Below are 22,122 nucleotides of genomic sequence, written 5' to 3'. Positions count from 1 at the left end.
GACCGCTTAAGTCTTCCCCAACAGGAAGAGAACAGTCTTGCCTGCTGATTGTCGAGCGATGTTCATTCATCCGTTGTCATAGTGTCTGCTTGGTCTCCCCAATGTACCATGCCTCAGGACATCACAGTATAGAACTGTGGAGGCCGGAGCACTGGGCTTGTCCTTGCTTGTTGTGTTCACAGATGGGGAGGGTCCGCTGTGACCCTGGGTCTGCCTAACCAGCTGTACAATCTGTAGGTGACACCATGTCTGAGATCTCAAACTAAACCCAGGATGACAGTCAATTCTCTGTCTTTGTCCCAGGAATTTATTTGAGAAATTAGCATTGTTTGTCATGGTAATACTGTGTGTTGCAGGTTATGTCTTTGATGGAGGAGATGATGCAGGAAATGAATAATTTGAAGAACTTCAAAAATGCAGTTGAAGATCGTATAAGTGACATTGAGAAGGATATAGATACGGTAAGACGAAAATATAGTAGGATGTAGATGCAGTAAGATGAAGATACAGTAAGATGTAGATATGGTGAGATGTAGAACATAGAAAAACTACAGCACAAACAGGCCCTTTGGCCCACAAGTTGCGCCGAACATGTCCCTACCTACTAGGCTTACCTATAACTCTCTATTGTACTAAGTCCCATGTACTTATCCAAAAGTCTCTTAAAAGACCCTATCGAATCCACCTCTACCACCGCCATCGGCAGACGATTCCACGCACCCACCACCCTCTGAGTGAAAAACTTACCCCTGACATCTCCTCTGTACCTGCTCCCCAACACCTTAAACCTGTGTCCTCTCATAGCGATCATTTCAGTCCTGGGAAAAATGCCTCTGAGAATCCACCCGATCAATACCTCTCAACATCTTATACACCTCTATCAGGTCACCCCTCGTCCTTCGTCTCTCCAAGGAGAAAAGACCGAGCTCTCTCAACCTATCCTCATAAGGCATGCCACCCAATCCAGGCAACATCCTTGTAAATCTCCTCTGCACCCTCTCAGTAGTTTCCACATCCTTCCCGTAGTGAGGCAACCAGAACTGTGCACAGTACTCCAAGTGGGGTCTGACCAGGGTCCTATACAGCTGCAGCATTATCTCCCGACTCCTAAACTCAATCCCTCGATTGATGAAGGCTAGTACACCATACGCCTTCTTAATCACATCCTCTACCTGCGAAGCTGATTTGAGAGTCCTATGAATCTGGACCCCAAGATCCTTCTGATCTTCCACACTGCTCAGAGTCTTACCCTTAATATTATATTCTGCCGTCCTATTTTACCTGGGTTGAAGTCCATTTGCCACTTCTCCGCCCAGTCTTGCATCCTATCTATGTCACGCTGCAACTTCTGACATCCCTCCAGACCATCCACAACACCACCAACCTTTGTGTCATCAGCAAACTTATCAACCCATCCCTCCACTTCCTCATCCAGGTCATTTATAAAAATCACAGAGTAAGGGTCCCAGAACAGATCCCTGGGGCACTCCACTGGTGACTGACTTCCATGCAGAATATGGCCCATCTACAACCACTCTTTGCCTTCTGCAGGCAAGCCAGTTCTGGATCCACAAAGCAACAGCCCCTTGGATCCCATGCCCCCTCACTTTCTCAATAAGCCTTGCATGGGGCACCTTATCAAATGCCTTGCTGAAGTCCATATAAACCACATCTACTGCTCTTCCTTCATCAATGAGTTTAGACACGCCCTCAAAAAATTCAACCAGGCTCGTAAGACACGATCTGCCTTTGACAAAGCCGTGCTGAGTACTTTTGATTATACTATACCTCTCCAAATGTTCATAAATCCTGTCTCTCAGGATCTTCTCCATCAACTTACCAACCACTGAGGTCAGACTCACCGGTCAGTAGTTTCCTGGGCTATCCCTATTCCCTTTCTTGAATATAGGAACCACATCCGCAATCCTCCAATCCTCCGGAACCTCTCCCGTCTCCATCGATGACGCAGAGATCATCGCCAGAGGCTCTGCAATCTCTTCCCTCACCTCCCACAGTAACCTGGGGTACATCCCATCCGGTCCCAGTGATTTATCTAATTTGATACATTTCAAAAGTTCCAACACATCCTCTTTCTTAATGTCCACATACTCAATCTTTTCAGTCCACCACAAACCTGCAGTACAACCTCCCAGATCACTTTCCATCGTGAATACCGAGGTAAAGTATTCATTAAGCACATCTGTTTTGTCTACCGGTTCTGTACAAACTTTCCCACCATCACATTTTATAGGTCCTATTCCTTCACATTTCATCTTTTTACTCTTCACATATTTGTAGAACGCCTTAGGGTTCTCCTTAATCTTACCTGCCAAGGCCTTCTCATGTTCCCTTGTGGCTTGCCTAATTTCCTTAAGTTCCTTCCTATACTCCTGTAGATCCCTAACATTACCTAGCTCCCTGAACCTTTTGTACGCTTTTCTTTTCTTTTTGACTAGATTCATTACAACTTTCGTGCACCACAATTCCAGTAACCTACTAAAACCTCCCAGTCGCTTCGGAACATTGTCGTGCAGAACTCCAGACAAACAATCCTTGAAAATCTGCCACCTTACTTCGGTACTTTTCCCCGAGAATACCTCCTTCCAATTTACATCTCTAATTTCCTGCCTGATGGCTTCATATTTCCCCTTACTCCAGATAAACACTTCCTAGCTTGTCTGATCCTATCTCTTTCCAATGCTAGTGTAAAGGAGATATAGTTATGATCACTATCCCCAAAATGCTCTCCCACTGAGAGATCCGACACTTGTCCAGGCTCATTAGCCAGTACCAGATCGAGTACAGCCTCTCCTCTTGTAGGCTTATCCACGTACTGTGTCAGGAAACCCTCCTGAACACACCTAACAAACTCCTCCCCATCCAAACCCCTTACCCTAGGGATATTCCAATCAATGTTTGGGAATTTAAAGTCTCCCATCACGACAACTCTGTTATTATTACATCCGTCCAGGATCTGTTTCCCTATCTGCTCCTCAACACCCCTGTTACTATTGGATGGCCTATAGAAAACACCCAGCAAAGTTATTGACCCCCTCCCTGGTCTGAACTTCCACCCACAGAGACTCCGTAGACAATCCCTCCACAGCGTCCACCTTCTCTACAGCCATTATATTATCCCTGATCAACAATGCCACTCCCCCATCTCTTTTGCCTCCCTCCCTGTCCCTCCTAAAACATCTGAAACCCGGCACCTGAAGTATCCAGTCCTGTCCCTGAGACATCCAAGTCTCTGTAATGGCCACCACATCACATTTCCAAGCAGCAATCCACGCTCTAAGCTCATCCACTTTATTCACTACACTCCTGGCATTAAAATAGACACATCTCAAACCTTTGGTCTGAGCACTCCCCTTCTCCATCACCCGTCTATCCTCCCTCTTACACTGTCTACAATCCCTCTCTATTTGGGAGCTAACTCCTTGTTCCCAATCACCTCATCTCGATTCCCTCCCTCCAACCATTCTAGTTTAAAGTCTCCCCAGTAGCCTTAACCAACCTTCCCACCAGGGTATTGGTACCCCTGGGATTCAAGTGCAACCCATCCTTTTTGTAGAGGACACACCTGCTCCTAATGTAGAACACGGTAAGATGTAGATGCGGTAAAATGAAGGTGCGGTAAGTTGTAGATATGGTGAGGGGGGTGGAGGGGGAGTAAAGGGAACTGGAGCAGGGCAAACAGGGATAAGGCAGGCTGAAGGCTGAACCTACCCCTCCATTCCTGCGATGATTTGGGAAGTTTGTAGACTACAGGTTGTACACCAGTGTGCCTCTTGCCCTCTGAGCTATTCCAAGTAACTGCATTGTTTCATTAATAGAAACATAGAAACGAGAAGCAGGAGGAGGCCATTCAGCCCTTCGAGCCTGCTCCGCCATTCATCTCGATCATGGCTGATCGTCAAATTCAATATCCTGATACCCCCTTCCCCCCATATCCCTCGATCCTGTTAGCCCATTCTTGAAATCACACAACTACTTTCTGTGGGAGTGAATTCCACACATTCCCCACCCTCTGGGTGAAGAAATTTCTCCTCACCTCAGTTCTAAAAGGTTTACCCCTTATCCTCAAACTATAACCCCTACTTCTGGACTCCCCCCACCATCGGGAACATTCTTTTTGAATGTACCCTGTCTAAAATTTCAGTGAGATCCTCTCCAGTGAATATAATCCTAATCGACTTAATCTCTCCTCATATGACAGACCTGCCATCCCAGGAATCAGCCTGGTAAACCCTCGCTGCGCTCTCTCTATAGCAAGGACATCCTTCCTCAGATAAGGAGACCAAAACTGCACACAATACTCCAGGTGTGGCCTCACCAACGCCCTGTACAATTGCAGCAAAACATCCCTATCCCTATACTCAAATCCTCTCGCTATGAAAGCCAACAATCCTCTCTTTACAACGATCTGAGGTCCCTATCTGCTTCAAGATGATGACCATCATCCCTGTACCTAAGAAAAACCGAGCAGTGTGCCTTAATGACTATTGGTCAGTGGCTCTGACATCCATCACTGTGAAATGCTAGTTATGGTGCTAATCAATTCCAGCCTCCCAGATACCTGCATCCACTAGTTTGCCGACCGCCGCAACAGATCCACAGCAGACACCATCTCCCTGGCCCTGCACTTAACCCTGGAACAACAACATAACAAGGACACCTATGTCAGACTCCTATTTATTGACTACAGCTCAGCCTTCAACACCATTATTCTCATGAAACTCAACTCCAAACTGTCATCTGGGCCTCGGTTCCTCCCTGTGACTGGATCCCGAACTTCCTAACTCACAGACCACAAATCAGTAAGGATAGGCAACACCACCTCCTCCACAATTATACTCAACACCGGTGCCCCACAAGGTTGTGTTCTCAGCCCCCTTCCATACTCCGTATACACCCATGACTGGACAAATTCCTCTCCAATTCGATTTTCAAGTTTGCTGATGACACCACCATAGTGGAGAACATGCCCCTGTCTACATCAACACGGACAAAGTAGAAATGGTCAAGAGCTTCATGTTTTTAGGTGTCCAGATCACCAACAACCTGTCCTGGTTCCTCCCCCCCGCATGCCAACACTATAGTTAAGAAAGCCCACTTATGCCTCTACTTTCTCAGAAGTCTAAGGAAATTTGGCATGTCAGCTATGACTCTCACCAACTTTTACAGATGCCCCATAGAAAGCATTCTTTCTGGTTGTATCACAGCTCGGTCTGGGCTCCTGCTCTGCCCAAGACCACAAGGAACTACAAAAAGTCATGAATGTAGCCCAATCCATCACACAAACCAATCTCCCATCCTTGACTCTGTCTATACTTGCCCCTGCCTCGGAAAAGCAGCCGGGATAATTAAGGATCCCACACACCCAAGACATTCTCTCTTCCACCTTCTTCCGATGAGAAAAAGATACAAAAGTCTGAGGTCACGTATCAACCAACTCAAGAACAGCTTCTTCCCTGCTGCTGTCAGACTTTTGAATGGACTTAACTTGCATTAAGTTGATCTTTCTCTACACCCTAGCTATGACTGTAACATGACATTCTACATTCTTTCGTTTCCTTCTCTATGAATGGTATGCTTTGCCGTGCAGCGCGCAAGAAACAATACTTTTCACTGTATGTTAATACATGTGGCAATAACAAATCAACATACCGTTTGCCTTCTTTACTGCCTGCTGTGTCTGCACACTTACTTTCAGTGACTGATACACGAGGACTCCAAGGTCTCGCTGAATATCCCCATCTCTCAATTTACACCCATTCAAATAATAATGTCTTCCTATTATTGTTACCAAAGTGAGTGACCTCACATTTATCCACATTATACTGCATCTGCCATGCAGATACCCACACACTCAGCCTGTCCAAATCACACTGAAGCATATAGAACATAGAACAGTACAGCACAGTACAGGCCCTTCAGCTCTCGATGTTGTGTCGAGCTATATCCGAACCCAAGATCAAGCTATCCCACTCCCATCTCTGTATCCTCCTCACAGTTCACCCTCCCACCCAACTTTGTATTATCTCCGCATTTACAGATGATACATTCAGTTCCCTCTTCCAAATCATTAATATATAATGTGAATAATTGGGTCCCAGCACAGGTCCCTGTGAAACTCCACTAGTCACTGACTGCCAATCAGAAAAAGACCCATTTATGCCAACTCTTTGCTTCCTATCTGCTAACCAGCTTTCTATTCATCTCAAGACATTACCTGCAATCCCATGTGCTTTAACTTTACATCGTAGTCTGTTATGTGAGACCTTGTCAAAAGCCTTCTGAATAAACCACATCCACTGGCTCTCCTTGGTGAGCTCCACTAGTTACATCCTCAAAAAATTCCAATAGATTCATCAAGTATGATTTCGCTTTTGTAAATCCATGCTGACTTTGTCTGATTATACCACTGCCTTCCAAATGCTGAGTTATGAAATCCTTGACAATGGACTCTTGCAACTTCCCCAGTACCGACGTTAGGCTCACTGGTCTGTAGTTCCCTCCTTTCTCGCTACCTCCCTTTTTGAATAATTTACATTCGCTACTCTCCAATCTGTAGGAACTATTCCAGAACCCAAAGAATTTTGGAAAATAACCACCAATGGATCTACTATTTCCAGGGTCACTTCCTTCAGTTCTCTGGGATGAAGATTATCCGGACCTGGAGATTTATCCACCTTCAATCCCATCAATTTCCCCAAAACCATTTCTCTCCTAATGCTGATTTCCCTCAGCTCCTCACTAAAACATCTTTCTCTCAGCACTCCTGGTACATTATTCATGTCTTTGTGAAGACTGAAGCAAAGGACAGATTTAATTCCTCAGCCGTTTCTTTATTCCCTGTTATAAATTCTCTGTTCTGATGGTAAGGGGCCAACATTCATTTTTGTTAATCTTTCTCTCTTCAAATATCTATAGAAACTTTTAGTCAGTGTTTGTTTCCCACTAGTTTACTTTCATACTCTATTTTTCCCTTCTTATTCAATCCCTTAGTCCTCCTTTGCTGAATTTTAAACTGATCCCAATCCTCAGGCCTATTGCTTTTTCTTGCCATTTTGTATGTTTCTCCCTTGAATCTGATACTATCTCTATTTTCCCATGTAATCCATGGTTTGGCCACAATTCCCTTTCCACTCTTGCACCAAACAGGAATAAACAACTTCTGGAGTTCACCTATTTGTTCTCAGAGTATATTACAATACCAATTTGTGCACAGCAGAATCCCATAAAGAACACAGTGATGATGAGCAATTAATCTGTTTTTGGAATCTTGATTTTATGATAAAATTGGCCAGGACACTTCACTGCTCATCTTCCACCAGCATTATGGGACCTTCTAGTCCACTTGAGAGGGCAAATAGGACTTTGGTTTAATATCTGAAAGAAGGCAGAAATTAATTCACCGTTCTAAATGTTCAACATGTCAATAACATTCACCAAATAGTGCCGAAAATCTTCATCACTTCCCCTGACTCCTGAACATTTTATTTCTGCTGCGTGTTGTTAGTTTATTCCAATCGGAGAAACTGCTTGGAATTTAGGGTTCAGTGCGTTTGGAGAAATGCAGAAGGTGCTGACCTTGGCAGGATTCCAGGTAATTTCTCTCAGTCTGGGAGTTTGCAGCTGCATTCATCCCAATTACCAGAGTGATTTCAGCAGATGTTTACTGGGCTCTGAGGAACATTAAGCCATCCAGAGGACACCAAGGACAATGGGATCATTCATTCCTATTCATGCTGTCTTCTGGACCTGGAAACATTTACCGATTTTACTTCCAAATTCCACCCTTCTCTCACCTTCCCGAGTCCATCTTTGACACTTTACCAACACCTCTGCCTCCATTTCTGGTGATACACTGACCACCAACATTCATTACAAGCCCATGGACTGTCACAGCTACCGCTACTGACACAGAGCAGAGTGAGGTAACCCTGCAGACCTCATCTATTAACAGAGTTTCTACTGAGTGATCCTTGAATTTCAGTGTTGCTCTGTCACCTTGACCAATGCTGTGTTCACAGGATGCAGCACTGTCCCAGGATTCGCTCCAAAGTTCCAATACTGAATTCCTGCTTTCCAAGTTGGAAGAAACTTAACAACAGGGGCAATATTTCCCCAAACTGGCCAGCAAACCTAATGAGGACTGTAAGTTGCTGCAGAATAATCGCAGTAACACACACAGCGGCAGCAGAACCAACTGTACCAACTGTCTATAGCAGGAGAGAGTATCACTGTCACCCTTAACCAGATCTGGAGATTGAGACGGCTTCCCTCACCTCCCTCCCGACCCCCTTCCCCGACCTCCCGACACCCCCCCCCAACCACCACCCCGATACTGCTCTGATCTCATGAACACAATGCAAAGCATTCACAATGCATCATTTTTTGAATTATTGGGCATTATGGACTGTGTTAGACTCTGTTAAAATGTGTTGTAACCAGAGAATAAAATTCACGTGAAAGTTTGAAGTCTTTTGGGAACAGTTGAATTTAGCCTTCCGTTATTGCAATAGAGAATTCTGTTTCAGAAACACATGTTTATTCACCTGTTTCTCTCTTGTCTGTTGCAGGTAGCCACTGATATCAATTTGATAAATGAGCTATTGGTGAGGATGTCATTTGGGTTTGAAAGTTCATTTCCTGTTTCTTGTACCAGACAATTGATGATAGATGAAGGAATTGCTGTTAGATACCGACGCCCGGGCTTTTGTTAAATCCTTACATTTCAAAGGTCATAACTCTGAATGTTATTGCGGAGAACAGGAGGAAGCTGAAATTCGCTGCTGATGCTTCCAAAAGCGCAAACAGCTGGAATATTAAATTCTTTATGAAGCCAGTGATTGTAGGAAATATAGAATGATGGAAAGATGCAGACGCTCAAAGGACTGGAATTAATATCACACTCCCCTGCTGCTTCCTCAGTCTCACCTGTTTTCCCTGTCAAAAATGGTTGCAGTTCTCTTCTGGAACTGACTGAGTTAACAGCATCCCAGCATCAACACCGACTCTCCAAGCCTGCATTTAAATAGCACCTTTAATGTGGTAAAACATCCCAAAGTGTTTCACAGGAATGTAAGTCAGACATGAACATTGAAAATGGATGGAGATATCTAGAAAGGGAATCGGTGTGTAAGGCAAAGCTTGTGGATAATTCAGAACTTGGAGGATAGTGTGAACTACAAAAGGACGTGGACAGGTTGGTGGGCTGATATGGTGGCAGATGAAGTTCAATGGGGAGAAGTGTGAGGTGATGTGTTTTGGTCAGAAGAACATGGAGGGGCAATGGTCAGAAGTTTCCCATCCCACCCACTGCTGGAATTGTAGTGGGCGGGACAGAAAATCTGCCAGATATTTAAAGATCTGTTGACCTCGGAAGGGAATTTCTGGTCTTGGGACATACACTGCCAGTAAAATCCCCCCAGTATAAAATAATGGATACAACTCTTCAGGAGCAGAGGGACCTTGGGGGTAAGTATACATAAATCATTGGAGGTAGCAGCATATGTTGAGAGACAGGGGTGTTGCAAGCCACACATGGCTCTTTGATGTTCAGATTGTGGCTCATTCCCTGCCCTGTGAAACATGTTAAGTTGCACATTGGAGGGAGATAAAGGGCCAGGTGCAACCTCAGCAACAGTTTCATAGAGGGAGAGAAGCAGAGCCCACTCAGCAATACTGGAAGGAGAGAGGGAGGAGAGTTAAGGCCAAGGAATTGGTCCAGAACCATTGCAACATTTCTCACAAGCTGAACAGCTAAAGACAGAAAGTGAGTTTGTAAGAGAATAGAGTGGGAGAGTGAGGGGCTAGAGTGGGAGAGGGGATTTTCAGAGACCGATATATTCTGCTGTCTTTCATGTGCAAGATTTCTCTTTATTACAAAGAACTCACAGAGACGGTAATTCTAGTTGAGGATGTATTTTCTTGCCCAGGCCTGGTCCGTGCATGTGGGAGAATTGAGGAAGCCCAGATTATTCAAAGGTGCATTGTTATCAATAATGCAATTATACATTTTTTAAAAATCATTTAGAGCCAGACAAAGCCCTCCAAATTTACCTGCCTCTTTTGTTCATCCTCGCTGGATGTAAGCCAATCATTTTAGAATGAATCATTTACCTTGGCCAATAACATTCTACTCTCTGGCAGCATGTGTTAAAATCCAGGTTGGATACTTCAGGGTGTCCTATGAAGCTCACCTGACCTGTAACATCATTGAATTTTGCAAGGATGAACACAAGGTTTCACTTCAGGTGTGATTCAACTGACCCACGAGAAGCTTTTATCAAAAACAAAGTTTAATTAAGAATATTGTTGACATGTATAGTAAGAAACTTAGCGAGAACTTTTAATGATTACAAACAAGAAACACAATAATATATAACTCCGAAGGAAATAATGTGCTCTTACCAAAGCCAACATCCGATTCTCACAACCCTCCAAATAAACACAATGCAGCATAGGTTAATGCCCACTTGTTACAGGAATCCCACCACCTGGATTGAGTGTGAAAATCCCTCGTGAAGAAACTCAGACGAGGTTGTAGTTGAATCTCTTTCCCAAAACAGTTTTAAGGCAGAACCGCACAGAGAGTGTGACTGCTTTTTAGCTTGCTGCTAAACTGCTTCCCAAACCAAAAGGAAAAGCCCCTATCACCTGACTGCCACAGCTTAGCTCCATCCCAGTGACATCACTGAAGATATAGGCTGCATGATTTTAACAAAAAACTTAAAGGTACACTCGCATGACTCATGAGAATATATAAATTTGTAGAGTTCAAAAGTTTTTTTCCCACTGTCTACTTATCAACCCCTTATCACAAAAATGTAATTATTCTATTCATTATACTGTCTGGGAAACTTGTTCTTTTTAAAGAAAGAAGTGTGAGGTAATTCACTTTGGCAGGAATAACAGATGTGTTGAGTATAGGGCTAACGGGAGGACTCTGAATAGTGTGGATGAACAGAGGGATCTAGGTGTCTGTGAACATTGATCCCTGAAAGTTGGGAATCAAGTAGATAAGGTTGTTAAGAAGGCATACGGTGTCTTGGCGTTTATTGGTAGGGGGATTGAATTTAGGAGCTGCAGTGTCATGTTGCAACTGTACACAACTCTGGTGCGGCCGCACTTGGAGTATTGTGTGCAGTTCTGGTCCCCACATTGTAGGAAGGATGTGGAGGCTTTGGAGAGGGTGCAGAGGAGGTTTACCAGGATGTTGCCTGGTATGGAGGGGAGGTCCTATGAGGAGAGGCTGAGGGATTTGGGGTTGTTTTCGCTGGAAAGAAGGCGGCTAAGAGGGGACCTTATTGAAACATATAAGATGATTAGAGGTTTAGATAGGGTGGATAGTGATAGCCTTTTTCCTCGGATGGAGAAAACTAGCACAAGGGAGCATAGCTTTAAATTAAGGGGGGGTAATTATAGGACGGATGTCAGGGGTAGGTTCTTTACCCAGAGGGTGGTGAGGGATTGGAATGCCCTGCCTGCTGCAGTTGTAAATGCGCCTAGTTTGGGGGCGTTTAAGAGATCCGTGGATAGGTTTATGGATGAAAAGGGATTGGTTTAGGTTAGAGGGTCATTGTTTTTTTAACTGGTCGGCGCAACATCGTGGGCCGAAGGGCCTGTTCTGCGCTGTAATGTTTTATGTTCTATGTTCTATGTTCTAAAGCCCACACTGACCAGAGAGTTCTCAATAGCTGTATTGTTCAAGGAATGAGGTTCTTCTTGCTCAGCTGTATCCCATCATGCCCTTGAATGAAACTCATCACTCACCTGATGAAGGGCTGGCACTGCAAAAGCTCGTGCTACCAAATAAATCTGTTGGACTTTAAACTGGTGTTGTGATACTACTTACATTAGCCAAGGTGTACAGAATACAATATGTTTTCAAAAAATACATGCCTAAATTCTCCAACAGTGGTTATAACAGGGGCAATTAGAAGATTGGGAAAGGTTTAAAAATCAACAAAGAATGACGAAGAAGTTGATAAAGAAAGGAAGGATAGACTATGAAGCTAAACTAGCACTAAATATAAAAAAGGACAGTAAGAGATTTTACAAATATATAAAGAGGAGGAGGCTGGCTAGAGTGAATGTTGGACCCTTAGAGGATGAGAGGGGGAGATTTAGTGGTGGGGAGATGAGGAAATGGCTGAGGTTTTAAATAAGTTTTTTGCCTCAGTCTTCACGGAGGAGGACGCGAATAGTTTGCCAGATATTAAAGATAGAAGGATGGTAGGAGTTGAGGGCCTGATTGCGATTACTGTCATTAGAGAGGTAGTGCTTGATAGACTAATGGGACTGATGGTGGACAAGTCCCCAGGACCAGATGGAATGCATCCCAGGGATCTGAAGGAAATGGCAGAGGTGATACTGGATGCCTTAGTGATTATTTACCAAACTTCGCTGGACTCCGGGGAAGTGCTGGAAGATTGGAAAACAGCTAATGTTACGCCGTTGTTTCAAAAAGGTAGCAGACAAAAGGCAGGGAATTATAGGCCGGTTAGTTTAATGTCTGTAGTTGGAAAAATGCTAGAATCCGTCATCAAAGAAGAAGTAGCGAGACACCTAGAAAAGAATGGTTTGATCGAGCAGACGCAGCACGGATTCGTTAAGGGGAAGTTGTGTTTGACAAATTTATTGGATTTCTATGAGGATGTGACTAGTGCGGTAGACAGAGGGGAACCGGTGGATGTGGTGTTTCCCGATTTTCAAAAGGCGTTTGATAAGGTGCCTCACAAAAGGTTGCTACAGAAGGTTAGGGTGCATGGAGTTGGGGGTAGGGTGTTAGCGTGGATAGAGGATTGGCTGTCTAATTGGAGGCAGAGAGTGGGTATCAATGGGTGCTATTCTGATTGGCGGTTGGTGATGAGTGGAGTGCCGCAGGGATCGGTGCTGGGGCCTCAGCTATTTACCATTTATATAGATGATCTGGAGGAGGGGGCTGAGTGTACGGTAACGAAATTTGCTGATGACACGAAGATGAGTGGAAAAGCAAATTGCGTGGAGGCTGTGGAAAGTCTGCAGAGGGATCTGGATAGGCTGAGCGAGTGGGCAAGGACCTGGCAGATGGAGTACAATGTTAGCAAGTGTGAGGTTATCCACTTTGGCAGGAATAATAGTAGAAGGGATTACTATTTAAAGGGTGAAAAGCTGCAGCATGCTACGGTGCAGAGGGACCTGGGGGTCCTTGTGCACGAGTCGCAAAAACCCAGTCTGCAGGTGCAGCAGGTGGTCAGGAAGGTGAATGGAATGTTGGCCTTTATCGCGAGGGGGATAGAATATAAAAGCAGGGAGGTCTTGCTGCAACTGTACAGGGCACTGGTGAAGCCGCAGCTGGAGTACTGTGTGCAGTTTTGGTCGCCGCACTTGCGCAAGGATATTTTGGCCTTGGAAGGAGTGCAGAGGAGGTTCACTAGGCTGATACCGGAGACTATGAAGGGAGACTAAATAGACTGGGTCTGTACTCGTTGGAGTTTAGAAGGATGAGGGGGGATCTTATAGAGACGTTTAAGATAATGAAAGGGATGGATAGGGTAGAGGTAGAGAGACTTTTCCCGCTTAGAAAGGATAGCAGGACTAGAGGGCACAGCCCCAAGATAAGGGGGGAGCAGTTTAGATCAGAGTTGAGGAGGAACTTCTTCACTCAAAGGGTGGTGAATCTCTGGAATTCTCTGCCCGTTGAAGTGGTGGAGGCTACCTCGCTAAATATATTTAAGTCACGGGTAGATAGGTTTTTGATAGACAGGGGAATTAAGGGTTATGGGGAGAGGGCGGGAAAGTGGAACTGATCCGCTTCAGATCAGCCATGATCTTATTGAATGGCAGGGCAGGCTCAAAGGGCTAGATGGCCGACTCCTGCTCCTATTTCTTATGATCTTATATGTGTTTCTATGCAAACTGTATCTTCATAACACCAGTAAACCTTTATATATTCTTTCTATAGTATATTCATTCTAAATTAATTTATATTAATCTATTAGTTTTTTTAGCCCCAGGTTGTGCAAAACCCCTCTAACAGGGTGGGTGAGGGGTTAGGGTGGTAAGGTAAATGGGTGAGATGACTGAGGGGTAAGGTGGAAGGTGGGTAGGACAGCAGGTAGCTGAGTGGATAGGTAGGTGTGCTGTGGGTTCACTAGCCTGATCAGGAGGGGATGCCAGATTGTTGGAGTGAGTTGGTAGATGGAGTTAGTCATGTTGGGGGTGGCGGTTGGGGGGGTGGGGGGGTGGGGTTGAGGTGTTAGTGGAAGGTAGAATTGGGGTCAGTGAGGAGGCAGAGTTGGGGGTTGGTGGGCAGGTAGAGTTGGGAGTCAGCATGAGCGATAAGGCCATTTCATGAATAACTGCCCAGATAAGTAAGTGGCACCTGTCCAACATTGTTGACTGTAACTCAGAGTTGGAGACTCACTCCTGCAGAGCAGGGGAATTACTATTTGGAAGTTCAAATTTCCCAGGAAGTTCCCAAGCACTGGGATTTCTGAGGGGTCTGTTGTGAATTTTGTGAGAGATGTCCAGTCTCCAGTTATCTGCAGCTTTCATGTATCTCATTCCATGACATTCACCGCTCAGACACATGGAAAATTCATGTTTATTAAAGAGATGCAGTTGATTGGAGATAATTCCAAATGGGGTCAAGTCTTTAGTTAAGATATTTTGGCAGCATTGAAAGATTAGATATTACCTCTTGCTGATGAATGACTGAATAATGATTCTGTATTCTGCCTTCAGAATAAAACTCCAGAGAAATTCCAGCAATTTGTCAGCTGGCAGATTCTTCAGAATACACTGGTGGAATCCAAGGATGAAGATGTAAACACAAAGTTTCTCATTGTTTTTAAATTCTCCACGCTGTTTAAAGATGACTCGTTTTTGAAACATTTTTGTTCTTTTCATTCTCTATAGTTTATACTGAGTCCAACAAATGAAAATTTCAGTGACATTGACCAGGCCCCAGCTGTCAAAGTTGAACCTTCGGCTGAAGGACTTGTTTCCCAAGAGACTGACAGTAAAATCCCAAAGAAAGAGGAGCCTTCCCCTGCTCCAATCAAAGAGGAGCCTTCCCCTGCTCCAATCAAAGAGGAGCCTTCCCCTGCTCCAATCAAAGAGGAGCCTTCCCCTGCTCCAATCAAAGAGCAGCCTTCCCCTGCTCCAATCAAAGAGCAGCCTTCCCCTGCTCCAATCAAAGAGCAGCCTTCCCCTGCTCCAATCAAAGAGCAGCCTTCCCCTGCTCCAATCAAAGAGCAGCCTTCCCCTGCTCCAATCAAAGAGCAGCCTTCCCCTGCTCCAATCAAAGAGCAGCCTTCCCCTGCTCCAATCAAAGAGCAGCCTTCCCCTGCTCCAATCAAAGAGCAGCCTTCCCCTGCTCCAATCAAAGTTTCAGAAGAAGCATCAATAACTCAAAGCCGCCGCTCTTTAAGAGTATCTGAAATTGAACTGCCAGAAATCGCCTCGTTTATGGAGAGTGGAAATGAGGCGCAGCTTCATCCCGAAACTGTGTCAGTTCTTCAGCGTATCCGACATATAGCTGACAGCCAACCTGCCTTGATGGAGCGGATATCTGCTCTTGAAAAAATCTTATCCAATTTCGGTGAGTTTAAGAACAGGTCTGGGTCTCAGCTGCCAATCTGCCATGTGCAGCGGGGAAGTAGGACAGGGGGTGAATGAGGGTTGTGTGTATTCATTCAGAATTCTGGAGGTTAGCTAGCTTTATTCAGCATTTGTTCTCCCTTATTTGCCCCACTATCTTAGCTCTGGTATTTTGGGGGTAAGCATCAATGCTATTCAGGGGGTTTAAACTGATTCAGAAGGGGGATGGGAACCTGAACTGTAGCTCCAATGTACAGGAGGTTGAGAATAGGGAGGTTATGGATAAGGTTTCTAGTTCACAGCAGTGTATTGGCAGGCGGGAGGGTGGTTTGAAGTGCGTATAATTCAACGCCAGGAGCATACGCAATAAGGTGTGTGAACTTGCAGCCTGGATTGGTACCTGGGACTTCGATGTTGTGGCCATTTCAGAGACATGGATAGCGCAAGGACAGGAATGGTTGTTGCAGGTTCCAGGTTTCAGTCAGAGCAGAGGCGGTGGTGTGGCATTGTTAATCAGGGACAGTATTACAGTGGCAGAAAGGAGGTTTGATAAGGACTCGTACTGAGGTAGTATGGGCTGAGGTTAGAAACAGGAAAGGAGGTTATCTGATTGGGAGATTTCTATAGGCCTCCGAAAAGTTCCAGAGATGTAGAGGAAAGGATTGCAAAGATGATTCTGGATAGGAGCAAAAGTAACGGGGTAGTTGTTATGGGGGACTTTAACTTGACAAATATTGACTGAAAACGCTATAGTTGGAGTATTTTACATGGGTCAGTTTTTGTCCAATGTGTGCAGGAGGGTTTCCTGACACAGTATGCAGATAGGCCAACAAGAGGCGAGGCCACATTGGATTTGGTACTGGGTAATGAACCAGACCAGGTGTTAGACTTGGAGGTAGGTGAGCACTTTGGTGATAGTGACCACAATTCAGTTACGTTTACCTTAGCGATGGGAAGGGATAGGTATAAACCGCAGGGCAAGAGTTATAGCTGAGGGAAAAGAAATTATGATGCGATTGGGTGAGATTTAGGATGCAGGGGATGGGCACAATTGAAATGTGGAGCTTGTTCAAGGAACAGCTACTGCGAGTCCTTGATAAGTATGTACCTGTCAGGCAGGGAGGAAGCGATCGAGCGAAGGAACCATGGTTTACTGAAGAAGTTGAATCTTTTGTGAAGAGAAAGGAGGAGACTTATATCAAGATGAGACGTGAAAGCTCAGTTAGGGCGCTTGAGAATTACAAGTTAGCCAGAAAGGACCTAAAGAGAGAGCTAAGAGGAGCCAGGAGAGGACATGAGAAGCCTTTGGCAGGTAGGATCAAGGAAAACCCTAAAGCTTCCTACAGGTATGTCAGGAATAAAAGAATGACTAGGGTAAGATTAGGGCCAGTCAAGGACAGTTGTGGGAAGTTGTGCGCGGAGTCCAAAGAGGTAGGAGAGGTGCTAAATGAATATTTTTCGTCAGTATTCACGCAGGAAAAAGACAATGTTCTCAAGGAGAATACTGAGATACAGACTATTAGACTAGACAGGATTGAGGTTCATAAGGAGGAAGTCTCAGCAATTCTGGAAAGTGTGAAAATAGATAAGTCCCCTGGGCCGGATGGGATTTATCCTAGGATTCTAGAACACAGAACACTTCAGCAGAAACAGGTCCTTCGGCCCACAAGTTGCGCCGATCACATCTATATCTACTAAGCCATAGACCTATCTATAACCCCAAATCCCATATACTCATCCAGAAGTCTTTTAAAAGACCCCAGGCTCACCACCCTCTGAGTGAAAAACTTACCCCTAACATCTCCTCTGTTCTTGCTTCCCTGCACCTTAAATCTGTGTCCTCTCATAGTGCCCGGGGAAATAGCCTCCGAGAATCCACCCTATCTATTCCTCTCAACATCTTATAAACCTCTATCAGGTCACCTCTCAACCTTCGTCTCTCCAGACAGAAGAGTCCCAGCTCCCTCAACCTATCTTCATAAGGCATGCCTCCCAATCCAGGCAACATCTTTGTAAATCTCCTCTGCACCCTTTCAATAGCTTCTACGTCCTTCCTATAGTGAGGCGACCAGAACTGCGCACAGTACTCCAAGTGGGGTCTGACAAGGGTCTTATAAAGTTGCAGCATTACCTCCCGACTCCTAAACTCAATCCCTCGATTAATGAAGGCCAGTACACCATACGCCTTCTTGACCACATCCTCCACTTGCGAGGCCGATTTAAGAGTCCCATGGACCCGGACCCCAAGATCCTTCTGCTCTTCAACACTGCTAAGACTCCTACCCTTGATATTGTATTCCTTCATCCCATTGGACCTGCCAAAATGGACCACTACACATTTATCCGCATTGAAGTCCATCTGCCACTTCTCCGCCCAGTCTTGCATCCTATCTATGTCACGCTGCAACTTCTGACATCCCTCCAGACCATCCACAACACCACCAACCTTCATATCGTCGGTGAACTTACCAACCCATCCTTCCACTTCCTCATCCAGGTCATTTATGAAAATGACAAACAGCAAGGGTCCCAGAACAGGTCTCTGGGGCACTCCACTGGTGACCAACCTCCATGCAGAAAAAGACCCATCCACAACCACTCTCTGCCTTCTGCAGGCAAGATGTGGGTATGCCGGCGTTGGACTGGCGTAAACTTTTTATTCTGCAGGCAAGCCAGTTCTGGATCCACAAGGCCAAAGGCCCTTGGATCCCATGCCCTCTCATCTTCTCAAGAAGTCTTGCATGGGGGACCTTATCAAACACCTTGCTGAAGTCCATGTAAACCACATCCACTGCTCTTCCTTCGTCAATGTGTTCAGTCACATTTTCAAAGAACTCAACTAGGCTCGTAAGGCACAACCTGCCCTTGACAAAGCCGTGCTGACTATTTCTGATCATTCTAAACTTCTCCAAATGCTCATAAATCTTGTCCCTCAGAATCCTCTCCATCAGCTTACCAACCACTGAGGTCAGACTCACCGGTCAGTAATTTCCCGGGCTATCTCTGTTCCCTTTCTTGAAAATAGGAACCGCATCCACAATCCTCCAATCCTCCAGAACCTCTCCCGTCTCCATCGACAACGCAAAGATCATCGCCAGGGGCTCTGCAATCACCTCCCTCACCTCCCACAATAACCTGGGGTACATCCCATCTGGTCCCGGCGACTTGTCTATCTTGACAGAATTTGAAAGTTCCAACGCATCCTCTTTCTTACCGTCCACATACTCAATCTTTTCAGTCTGCCGCAAACCTGTAGTACAACCTCCCAGATCACTTTCCACCGTGAATACCGAGGCAAAGTACTCATTAAGCACCTCTGCCATTTCTTCCGATTCCACACAGACCTTTCCCCCTTCACCTTTTATAGGTCCTATTCCTTCTCTTCTCATCCTTTTACTTTTCACATATTTGTAGAAGGCCTTGGGATTCTCCTTAATCTTACCCGCCAAGGCCTTCTCATGACCCCTTCTGGCTCTCCTAATTTCCTTTTTAAGCTCCTTTCTACAATCCTTATATTCCTCTAGATCCTTAACATCTCCTAGCTCTCTGAACCTTTTGTACACCTTTCTTTTCTTCCTGACTAGGTTCACCACAACCTTCGTGCACCACGGTTCCTGCAACCTACCGAAACCTCCTTGTCTCATCGGAACGTTATCGTGCAGAGCTCCAGACAAACATTCCTTGAAAATCCTCCACCTTCCTTCTGTACTTTTCCCCGAGAATACCTCCTTCCAGTTTACTCGTCCAATTATCTGCCTGATGTCTTCATATTTCCCCTTACTCCAGACAAACACCTTCCTAGCCTGCCTGATCCTATCTCGTTCCAATGCAATTGTGAAGGAGACAGAATTATGATCACCATTCCCAAGATGCTCTCCTACCGAGAGATCCATCACCTGTCCTGGCTCATTCGCCAGTACCAGGTCAAGTACAGCCTCTCCTCTCGTAGGCTTATCCACGTACTGTGTCAGGAAACCCTCGTGAACACACCTAACAAACTCCTCCCCATCCAAACCCCTTACCCTTGGGATATTCCAGTCGATGTTTGGGAAATTAAAGTCTCCCATCACAACATCTCTGTTATTTCTACATCTCTCTAGGATCTGTTTCCCTATCTGCACCTCAACTTCCCTGTCACTATTGGGCGGCCTATAGAAAACACCCAGCAAAGTTATCGACCCTTTGCTGTTCCTAACTTCCACCCACAGAGACTCCGTAGACAGTCCCTCCGTGGCATCCTCCTCCTCTGCAGCCATGACACTGTCCCTGATCAACAGTGCCACTCCACCACCTCTTTTGCCTCCCTCCCTGTCCTTCCTGAAGCATCTGAATCCTGGCACCTGAAGTACCCAGTCCTGTCCTTGAGACATCCAAGTCTCTGTAATGGCCACCACATCACATTCCCAAGCAGCAATCCATGCCCTAAGCTCATCTACCTTATTTACTACACTCCTGGTGTTAAAATAGATACACCTCAGCCCCTCAGTCTGGACATTTCCCTTCTCCACCCCCTGTCTAACCTCCCTCTCATACTGCCTGCAGTCCTTTCCTACCTGGGAGCTACCCTCCTCCGTCCCAGTCTCCCCATCACTATTCCCTCCCCCCATCCTTTCTAGTTTAAAGTCCCCCCCGGTAGCCTTAGCCAGTCTTCCCGCCAAGATATTAGTCCCCCTGGGATTCAAGTGCCACCCGTCTTTACTGAACAGGTCACACCCGCCCCTAAAGAGGTCCCAATGATCTAGGAACCGAAATCCCTGCCCCCTGCTCCAGTCCTTCAGCCTCCACCTCATTCCATTTCTTCCCTCATTCTCCCGTGGCACAGGCAGCAATCCTGAGATTACTACCTTCGCTTTTCTCTTCCTCAGCTGCCTACCCAGTTCCCTATAGTCCCTTTTCACGACTGCTTCCCTCTTCTTGCCTATGTCAGTAGTACCTATATGAACCACAACCTGCGGTTCCTCACCCTCCCCTTTCAGGGTGTCTGGGACACGCCCAGAGACATCCTGGATCCCAGCCCCAGGGAGACAAACCACCATCCGCGACTCACGTCTACGTCCACAAAAACGCCTGTCTGACCCCCTCACTGTGGAGTCCCCTATTAGTACTACCTTTCTGCTCTCTTTTTTGATTTTTTGACTTACTGGCTCAGCTCCAGAGACCTGGCCACCGCTTCCTCCTCCAGATGAGCTGTCCCCCATAGTGGTACTCAGGCCGGAGTACTTATTTTGAAGGGGGACATCCGCCGGCGTGCTCTCCATCACCCGAGGTTTCCCCTTCCTAATAGTTACCCACGTGCCTTCTTCCCGTTGCCCCGGTGTGACCACTTGCCGATAGCTCCTATCAATTATCTCCTCACTCTCTCTAATGAGACGAATGTCCTCAAGCTGCATTTCCAGTTCCTTTACCTGGTCCCGTAGGGACTGCAGCTCCACATACCGAGCACAGGCGTGGATGTCTGGGAGACCTGGAGCCTCCAAGACCTCCCACGTATTGCATCGGCAACAACATACTGGCCTCACACTCATACTTGCCCTTTGTAGAAACCCAGAGGAGAAAAAGTAATAAAAACTTATAACTTACCTTGCCTCACCCTTTTCGCTTTGGCCCTGTGAGCCAAAGCCCTTACAGCACACACAAAAACAAAAACAAACTTACCTGCTCTCACTCAGAGCCCTTCTCTCTCTCTCTCTCTCTTTTTTAGATTCTCTGGGAGGCTAGGGAGGAGATTGCAGAGCCTTTGGCTTTGATCTTTATGTCAGTCATTGTCTACAGGAATAGTGCCAGAAGACTGGAGGATAGCAAATGTTGTCCCCTTGTTCAAGAAGGGGAGTAGAGACAACCCAGGGAATTATAGACCAGTGAGCCTTACTTCTGCTGTGGGCACAGTTTTGGGAAGGATTATAAGAGATAGGATTTATAATCATCTAGAAAGGAATAATTTGATTAGGGATAGTCAACATGGCTTTATGAAGAGTAGGTCGTGCCTCACAAACCTTACTGAGTTCTTTGAGAAGGTGACCAAAGAGGTGGATGAGAGTAAAGCAGTTGATGTAGTGTATATGGATTTCAGTAAAGTGTTTGATAAGGTTCCCCATGGTAAGCTATTACAGAAAATACAGAGGCACGGGATTGAGGGTGATTTAGCGGTTTGGATCAGAAACTGGTTAGCTGTAAGAAGACAGAGGGTGGTGGTTGATGGGAAATGTTCATCCTGGAGTTCAGTTACTAGTGGTGTATCACTAGGATCTGTTTTGGGGCCACTGCTGTTTGTCATTTTTATAAACAATCTGGATGAGCGTGTAGAAGGATGGATTAGTAAATTTGCGGATGACACTAAAGTCGGTGGAGTTGTGGATAGTGCGGTAGGATGTTGCAGGTTACAGAGGGACATAGATAAGCTGCAGAGCTGGGCTGAGAGGTGGCAAATGGAGTTTAATGCAGAAAAGTGTGAGGTGATTCACTTTGGAAGGAGTAACAGGAATACAGAGTACTGGGCTAGTGGTAAGCTACTTGGTAGCGTGGATG

The 22,122-nt window shown here is 45.7% G+C and overlaps 1 protein-coding gene across 1 annotated transcript in view; it reads left to right on the top strand.

Annotated features, from left to right (window-relative positions):
* The window catches only part of LOC145356551 (glutamine-rich protein 2), a 175,229-nt gene that overhangs the window by 56,530 nt on the left and 96,577 nt on the right, over positions 1–22,122 (top strand). Inside the window, exons 2-5 of the mRNA XM_080209314.1 lie at positions 357–461; positions 8,589–8,624; positions 14,740–14,820; positions 14,914–15,598. Coding sequence (XP_080065440.1) covers positions 357–461; positions 8,589–8,624; positions 14,740–14,820; positions 14,914–15,598 — 907 coding nt within the window. The remainder of the gene's footprint in view (positions 1–356; positions 462–8,588; positions 8,625–14,739; positions 14,821–14,913; positions 15,599–22,122) is intronic.

This window comes from Carcharhinus amblyrhynchos, chromosome 21, assembly GCF_965287045.1.
Source record: "Carcharhinus amblyrhynchos chromosome 21, sCarAmb.v2.hapA, whole genome shotgun sequence".
Lineage (NCBI taxonomy): Eukaryota > Metazoa > Chordata > Chondrichthyes > Carcharhiniformes > Carcharhinidae > Carcharhinus > Carcharhinus amblyrhynchos.
Note: the sequence above shows the minus strand (reverse complement) of the source record. Positions and strands in the feature narration are given on the sequence as shown.